General features: G+C 65.7%; 2 protein-coding genes across 4 annotated transcripts in view; one reads left to right on the top strand and one right to left on the bottom strand.

The window, feature by feature from the left end:
- The window catches only part of DCTN2 (dynactin subunit 2), a 350,710-nt gene that overhangs the window by 164,396 nt on the left and 178,213 nt on the right, over positions 1-8,101 (top strand). The gene's annotated exons all lie outside the window — the stretch shown is intronic.
- SLC26A10P (Solute carrier family 26 member 10) lies at positions 178-7,392 on the bottom strand. Of its 2 annotated transcripts, XM_032770098.2 has the most exons (17): positions 7,278-7,392; positions 6,676-6,833; positions 5,893-6,057; positions 5,597-5,749; positions 5,350-5,432; positions 5,061-5,208; positions 4,723-4,836; positions 4,267-4,344; positions 3,802-3,897; positions 3,047-3,153; positions 2,642-2,711; positions 2,172-2,351; positions 1,796-1,850; positions 1,334-1,419; positions 1,177-1,231; positions 973-1,079; positions 178-582 (listed from the first exon to the last, which is right to left on the bottom strand). In XM_032770098.2, exons 1-17 carry the CDS (start codon positions 7,384-7,386, stop codon positions 544-546), a joined length of 1,803 nt encoding a protein of 600 aa, XP_032625989.1. In that variant the 5' UTR covers positions 7,387-7,392; the 3' UTR covers positions 178-543. The 2 variants fall into 2 exon arrangements, with proteins under 2 accessions (XP_032625989.1, XP_032625991.1); XM_032770100.2 differs by lacking the exons at positions 178-582; positions 1,177-1,231 and having other exon boundaries at positions 978-1,079; positions 7,278-7,391.

The following is an 8,101-nucleotide window of genomic DNA, read 5'->3' as shown; positions in this document are numbered from 1 at the left end:
CTGGAGAGGGGGCCCCCTGGGCTCAGGGGAGGGACGAGGCACAGATCCTCCACCCACCCAGAATGCCAGTGCCCCACAGAATGCTCTTCCCAGCTGTAGAGGGCCAGCCCCCAAAACTGTCTTGGGAAAGGAAGGAACCCAGCATCCTTTGGGGGCCTGCAAGGGCAGACAGGCCACTGCCTCCACTTGCACCCAGACTGCCTCCCTCTGCTTCCCAGCCAGCACCAGCCCTGCCTGCGTGCAGCCAGCCAGGTCCCTCTGCCCTGCGCTGCTGCTGCCCCCCACCTGGGAGCCGCTTGTTGTAGGTCAGTCCACCCTGGAGACCTGGGGCAGGAGGCTCCATCCATCCTGGAAGCAGGCAACTGCCCCATCCCGGCTCTGTGGTCTGCAAACAGCTCCTTGGCCCCCTGGTCCCGGTTGGCCCTGTGGGCAGAGCTGGAATTCACAGCACCTGGTGATCAACCTGCTTTTATGGCCCAAGAGCCAGGCTGGTCCCAGGGGCCCTACAGGCTAGGCAGTGCCCACAGTCCTGTAGCAGGGCCCCTACACCCAGATTGGCGGATTCTTCTCAGCCACTTTTTCCTGGGGGGGGGGGGGTGAAAAAGAGCAGCGTGAATTCTGAGCATGAGTCACATTCTGCCCCCAGCGCCCCCGCCAAAGCCAGCTGGCCTACAAGAATGGGGTGGGGGAGCCCAGGTCTTCCCCCCCTCCTTGGGGGCACTGCACTGTCCCTACACCCCACCCATTCCACACAAGCTGGAGATGTCAGTTCCTGCTGGGCTCTATCCAAGATGGATGGCGGGTGTGGGGGGCTTTTCATGTCCCACTCCCAGCCCTCTGGCCAGTCCAGTTCCCCCCACCCTGGGGCTGGATCAGAGCCAGTGTCCCCAGAGGGGGCAGACCCCTGCCAGCCCTAGAGCCAGATTAGAACTGGCACCCCCTAGAGGGGAACCCCTGCGCCAGCCCCCTCACCGTGGTTTGCGTGATGTAGGCGAGGGCGTCCTGGACCGTCACAAACACCTGCTGTGGGGAGAGGTGCTGCCCCAGGCCACTGCTGGTCAGCGTCTCCAGGACCTCGCCTGCAGCAAGCAAAAGGAGGAGATGCGGTTCAGCCCAGCACCCCCGGCGGAGCGCTGGGGGGCTGGGAGAGGAGCAGGGGGACACCCCCCAACTCACCATTACATGCTGCCAGGTTCATGCAGATGCCAGCCTTCTGGCACGCCACGCACATCTGCAAGGCAAGGAGAGCCCAGGCTGGCATCTCTAGGAGTGGGCGGAGCCACATCCCAGCCCCGCCTCCCACCTGCCATCAGGGCCACCCCACCCCAGGTACCTGAATGAGCAGCCGGGCCCCGGCGGAGTCCACGAAGACAATCCCACTGCAGTCGAGGATGGCGGCCTGGATACTGCCAGTGGCACCTGCCCGGGAAAGAGCGGAGGGGGTGATTGCATGGACACCCGGCCTGAGGATGGGGTGGCTCTGTGGAGACACCCACAGGGTCTGGGCCCCGTGATCCCAGCCAAATGGGCCCCCACACCACGGAGCACAGCTGCCAGTGAGACCCCTCCCTACAGAGGGGCAGGGGCTGGGAGACTCGAGGGCTGCCACTCTGCTGAGACACCCCCTCTCCCCCCGAGGAGGATCCACCTCCACAGCCCCCCCCCCAGCCCACGAGGGGACCACTGCGTGCCACCTGGGCTGCTGGGACCTGTGACAAGATGCCGGCCCCCTCCCATACCAGCGCACGCCTCCACCCCAAACCAGGGAATGGGAGCTGCGGTGGGCCCTGTGTACCTGAGCTGAGGCACCTGGCTCCCCCATCGGGCACAGAGCTGGGGACACAGTTTTCCTGAGGGAAACAAGCCAGTTAATGCCATCTTTGTGGTCACCAGAAACCCTGCCCAGGGCCTGCCTGGATTCCCTCCCCCCGCCCCCGATACCCCCTGCCACCTCCAGCCCAAAGCTAAGTCCCACCCCCAGTGGGGAGGGCAAGGCAACCCCACAGCAGGGGCAGGGTGGTGGGGAGAGGCTGCTGCTAGACCAGGGCTGGGCATCTCCAGAGACATGCTGGCAGCTGGGTTCTGCTGGTGGGGGGACCCCGGGGAAAGCAGCCCCTCACCCAGGATCCTGGGGCCCCTGCAGCCCCCCAGATCTCCACTGGCTCCCTTACCACAGTGCTGATGCTCATTTTGGCCCCACTCTCCACGGCCTGTGGCGCCTTCTCCCCCAGGCCACCCTTCAGCCGGCTCAAGCCCAGCAGCTGGCTCAGCGTCTCGCGGAAGAAGTCGCGGTTGCCGTAGTAGATGGGGGCGTGGTAAGCCATGATCTTCACGCCGGGGATCTCAAAACACTTGGGGGGGACAGAGCACTGGTAGCAGCCTGGGAGGCAGGCCCTGCCGATGGGTGTCTGCCCTCCCCAAACAGAGAGGGGGGTTTGGATGTTGAATTGCCCCATGAGGGTGCGGAAGAGGGCTGAGAGATCAGCCCTGCCTCTCAGGACACGGACACCCCCCTATGCAGGCCAGTCTGGGTGCCATCCGAATGGAGCCCAGGGCAAGCCCCCTCCCACCCCACATCCTTTCCAATGTACCCCACTCCCCAGCACTCACAGGTTGCAGCCAGTCCCTGCAGCACCTGTACCTTGCTGTGCCGTTGGAGAGGCCGGTAGATTTCCGTGTTGGCCGCTTTGCCCAGCACCATGCACTCAGCCCTGTGGGAGAGGAAGGCGCATCAGGTGGGGAGGTGTCTGGCCATGCCAAGGCCAGGCCGGCACTGGTCCCAGCTGGAGGGCATTGGCCAGAGACAGGGACAGCAGCTGGGAAGGCAGATTCCTGCCTCAGAACCCTGGCCCCGTCTTCCTCCTCCTCTGATAACCAGGTCTCCAAGCAGCCATGGCCAGCTCCTTGGGGGCTTGTGCCTGGAGCAGGGGGCAGAGAGAGCTGCCCCCCAGCCCATGCCAGAGCCGGATGCAGCTTCCTGGCTCTGCAGGTTCCCAGGAAGCGAGCCCCGCCGGGGGTCAGGGCCGGGCACCTGGCGCTCCGGTACCTCTGCGTGCGGCAGATGACGGTCATCATGGAGAACACGACCCCCACAGCCAGGCCCACGTCCACATTCAGCACCACCACAGCCAGCCAGGTGACCACCCAGACAGCCTGGAACGAGAATGCTGGGTCAGAGGTGAGACGGGGAAGGGGGGTGTCCAGCCAGCTGGTCCTCCTGGGGCTCATGCACTCGCTGGTCACACATACAGGACCCAGTGAGGTTACACCAGGGGCGAATCTACCCTAAGTCTCTGGAGGAGCGTGGTCTAGTGGGTAGGGTACCCAGTGGGGACTTGGAGAGCCAGGTATTAGGCCCACAGCCCTGCTGTGCTGCAGCCTCTGCCCTCTCCGTGCCGCCAACCCCTCGTCTAGTTCAAATGGGAGTTCGGGGACAGTCTCGCTGTGTGCCAGGCACTGCCCTGGCACAATGGGGCATCTCTAGGTCACCAAAAAACCCCTAATGCTAGTAACCAAGGAGCACGGCCCTGATCACGCTGTGGGTCCATCGCGGCTGGTGCCCCAGGGGCCGGAGAACTCTGCCTCTGGGGGACTTGGCACATACTGGGCCCCAGTCTGCTGGTCTGGCTGATTTCAGTGGGTGGGGCAGGCCGGGAACAGCTCTCGGAGGGCTGGGCCAGCTGGCAATGCCCACCCCGTACCCTGGGGCAGTGGCATGCCTGGCTCCGGCACCAAACTCAGGGCCTGCCCCGCCCCGCCCCGCCCGGGGACAGGTGAGTCAGGGGAGGCGCAGCTGCTTACGAAGTCAATCCGGCTGATCCTCCAGAGCTCGGGCAAGTCCCAGAACTGCAGGACCATCTGGCGCAGGCTGGTGACATTGATACAGGCCAGGACAGCCTGTGGGGGGGGGGGGGAAGGGGTGTGAGCGGTGAGCTGCCAGCCTCTGCCCTGTGCTAGCTGGTGCCAAGGGAGGAAGCTCTTCCCAGGATGGTTGGGGTGGGGTGAGGTGGGGGAGGGGAAGAGCCAGCTAGTCACTGGGGGGCGGGGGGCAGCTGCCAGTGGGGGAGGGGCAGCCAGCCATTTGGTAGGAGGAAGTGGGGTGTCTGCCATCGTCCAGCAGCCCCTCCCCAACCCAGGCTGGATCCCACCAGCACACAAGGGAAGTTGGTGCCCAATGGGGAGGGGGCATTGGGCCTGGCACCCCCCAAGGGATGAGGGAGGTGGGCACCAGCCCTCGCCCAGGTCACGCGCACGCCCCCAGCTCACCTTGGGCAAGTAGCGGAAGAGGGGTCCGAGCCACACGAGAACCATGAGCACCACCGCGCCGGAGAAGAAGCCAGCGAGCTGCAGACGAGGAGGGCCGGTTAGCAGGCAGGCTCTGCCCAGGCGTGAGGCCAGCGCTGGGTCCTGCGGGGGATGCAGGGCAGCACAGAGGAAGCCCTCCCCACCCTTCATGCCCCACTCAAAGCCTCAGTGCCAGCCTCCTCTGCCCAGCGTCTGCAGAAGGGAGGGTTCTGATTGTGCCCAGCCACACAGGCCAACTACTCACCAAGCTGAGACCTGGCAAAGTCATTACATGAGCCAGCCAGGGCTGCAGGAGAGACCCCACTAGCTAGGGAGCATGAGAAGCTCACCCTCCACACACCTCATGGCCCCACCCCCAGTGCACATTGTCTCTCCCCAGTTCTGCAGCCCCCCTCCCCCCCATCCATGCCCACATACCTGTGTGTGCCCGCCCGCGCTCTCCAGGATGTTGGTGGTCGCCAGGGTGGCCGAGCTCGGGAAGCAGGCGAAGAGGGAAGAGACTAGGTTGGACATACCATGGGCCAGCAGCTCCTGTGGCCGGGGACGGAGACAGGTCAGGGCTCCAGGGACCAGCCAGGAGGGAACTCAGACACTCCAGGGCCAGGTGAGACACTGGGGCATGCCAGCTGGGGAGGGCCCGATCCTGGGCACAGGGCCCTGGGCAGCCACTGGCAATAGAAAGGCCAGGCCAGGTCAGGCCGTGACCCCCCTCCTGCCCCCAACCTCCGGCAGCAGCCTGAGTGTGGCCTACACACCTGGTTGGGGTTGATGGTGTAGCTGTGTTTCTCGGCGTAGATCATGGCCAGCGACACAGAGACTGCGTAGGCCACGAAAGCGACAGCCACCGTGTCCCCCAGCACCTGGGGCAGCGACTGCAGGGCCGGGAGCCGGGGCTGCGGGAACCTGAGTGAGACAGAGGCAGTCACCAGGGCGGGCGGGACAAGAGGGGCTGCGCTGGTCCAGGTCCCGGAGGACGCAGCTTTGGAGGTTGCCCCCGTGGCATGTCACTGAGAGGGTGGGCAGGGGGCCCTGGGGACTCCTTACCCAGCTGGCAGGTGGCCAACTATCTGCACGTCATAGCGCGTGTCCAGGGAGGAGGCAAAGCAGACGCCGGTGGCCGCCAGCACCTGGCGAAAACCGGCAGGTTACACCACCCAGGGTGGCACCAACCCTCCCATGCCCGTGGCCTGTCACCCACCTCTGCTAGACCCCCGCTCCCCCAACCCCTGGCTCTTCCTCACGCCGCTTGGCGCACGGGACGGGCAGATCCGGCCTGCGCAGGGGTACGTACCACCACGATCTCCCCTGGAATGGGGGTCCGCAGCTTGCTCCGGAAGCGCGTGTTGATCTCCTTGATGGGCACCAGCAGGGCCAGGCACAGGGCGGAGATGAGCAGCTCAGCCACGTTAGTCCGGGGCAGCGCCTGCGCCACTGATGCCAGCGTCTGGGGGCAGCACGGGGCACGTTATGCAGCGAGGGGGCCTGATCCCAGCTCCTCTCCCCTGCCATTCCGCCTCCCTTCCCCCCCTTCTCTCACCACCACCCCATGCTCTTCCCCCCCTCCCCACTTCCCCGGGCCGGACACACCTTGAAGATGGTGAAAGAGCCAGTGTGGCGAGGCAGGGCCAGGCCCAGCAGGCTGGGCAGCTGGGAGACCAGGACATGCAGGGCCGCCCCGTTGGTGAAGGCCTTGACGATGGGCTCCGAGAGGTAGGTGGCCAGGAAGCCCAGTTGCACCACAAACATCCCCAGCTGGGGGAAGGGGGATATCAGCGGTGCCTGCTGCAGGGCACAATGCCGGGGTCCCTCCTCTCCTCCCCAATGGATCCCTCTGGGGTCCCTCCTCCCCCAGTGGATCCCTGTCCCTCTCCCCTCCCCCTGGGGTCCCTTCTCCCCACTCCCCACAATGGATCCCTGCCCCACTCCCTGCCCCCCGGGTCCCTCCTCTGCCCCCTGATGATGGATCCCCACAGTCCTTCCTCCCCCCAATGGATCCCTGCTGCCTGCCCTCACCCCAGGGTCCCACCCTCTTCTCCCCCCAACTATGGATCCCCCAGGGTCCCTCCCCCCATGATGGATCCCCCCAGGGTCCCTCCTGCCCCCAGATGGATCCCTGCCTCACTCCTCTCCCCCAGGTTCCCTTCTCTCCCCCATGATGGGTCCCTGCCCCACTCCCCTCCCCTCCCCTCCCCTCTTGCAATGGATCCCTCCTCTCCCCCCCCCATGGATCTCCACCTCACTCCCCTTCCCCAATGGATCCCTGCCCCACTCCCCTCTCATCATCCATGCCCTGTCCCCCTTCCCCACTCCCACTATCTCCAGGGAGGGTCCCTGCCCCAGGTTGTGGCAGCCTGGCAGGCACGGACTCACCAAGAGGAGCCCCACGAGGAAGGCCATGGCAGCAGCCACGCCAATGCGCCGCTCCTCCACCCATGCCAGCTCCGCACTGGTCGCGTTGGGCTCCAGGGGCCAGGGCACCAGCTGCTCCACCACGGAGCCCGTCATCAGGCTCACCACGGCAAAGGTGCCTGGGGAAGGGAAGGGAGACACGGTCCCTGAGCTCTGCCCAGCTGCCCCCTGGGAGGCCTGCCCTCCTGCCCAGACAGTGCCACCTGCTCTCCCCCACCTCTGCCCCTCCAGTGCCCACCCCATGCACAGATCCCCCCCCAGTGTCTCTAGCCCCATCTCCCATGGATTTCTGCCCCCCTGCGTCCCACCCCACACAGACACCCCCCACCCCCACCACTCTGGGGGAGGGCACAGCTGGCAGCCACACGTTCCTAGCTTTGGGAGGGCACCAATCAGGGTGGGGCCCTGTTCAGCCCCTTGGTTGGTTATGGGGATCTCCACCCCGCTCCCCTCTACGCCTGCACTATCATGGGAACAGGCTGCTGGTTCCGCAATGCCCGAGGAACCAGATCCCCCCCGCCCATTTCACCCAGCTGAGCCCTGGGCATCAGCAGCCCACTCACCAGTAGAGATGTGGCGCCCGGTGCCAAAGAGCATGTAAAGGATGACAGGGAAGAAGGAGGTGTAGAGCCCATAAACGGGGGCCACGGAGGCCAGGAGGGCGAAGGCCATGCCTGCGGGGACCCGAGGTAGGTACGGGGGTGAGCCGGGGGCGGCCGAGACCATAACTGCCCCCTGCTCTCCCAAGGACTGAGCGGCATCATCCCGCTGAGAGCTCAGGGACGCTGCTACACCCTCACCCAGAGACCTTGGCAAGAGGGTGAGATACAGACTGAGATGGGGGGGTCAAAGCAGCCCTCCAAACAGAGGGCTCCTGTTTCAGAGGGGCATTGAGGCCAGGCTGGACCCTGCCAACACCACAGGGTTGAGTCTGTCTAAACCTTGCCCTTCTCCTGGCTTGGTTATCCCCACACCCGGGGGAAACTGAGGCCCAGAGGGGTGGAAAGACAGTGAGTCAGAGGCAGAACCGGGGATCGAACCCAGGAGTCCCAGCGGGACCCCCACTGCCCCAGGAGTGAACCCAGGAGTCCCGGTTCACTGTCTCTCCTGTGCAAGTGGCTCTCCAGCCTCTGAGCACCCCGGCCAGAACCACTCCGGAGCTGGGATCTGTCTGTCCACCCGCCGTCGCGGAACCGGCAGCTACCCGCCTGAGGGCACCCGAGCCCGCGGAGAGATGCGGGGCAGGGGACTGTGGGACAGCTGGGGAGTAGATTTTCCCCCTCCCCAGAGCTGGGGGCTCAAGGGGAAGCTGAGGCTGGGGGGGGCCAGGGGGAGCCCAGGAGGGGGTTGAGGGAGGAGGGGGAGCCAGGACTGGAGGGGTCAGTGG

The sequence above is a fragment of the Chelonoidis abingdonii genome, chromosome 26 (genome assembly GCF_003597395.2).
Source record: "Chelonoidis abingdonii isolate Lonesome George chromosome 26, CheloAbing_2.0, whole genome shotgun sequence".
NCBI lineage: Eukaryota > Metazoa > Chordata > Testudines > Testudinidae > Chelonoidis > Chelonoidis abingdonii.
Note: the sequence above shows the minus strand (reverse complement) of the source record. Positions and strands in the feature narration are given on the sequence as shown.

Coding starts and splice junctions, on each gene's coding strand:
- SLC26A10P (XM_032770098.2), bottom strand. CDS start 7,386: ATGGCCTTCGCCCTCCTGGCCTCCGTGGCCCCCGTTTATGGGCTCTAC. Junction 4,345..4,722: donor GCGCGGGCGGGCACACACAG/GTATGTGGGCAT, acceptor CCTCGTCTGCAG/CTCGCTGGCTTCTTCTCCGG. Junction 1,851..2,171: donor AAATGAGCATCAGCACTGTG/GTAAGGGAGCCA, acceptor TGTTTCCCTCAG/GAAAACTGTGTCCCCAGCTC.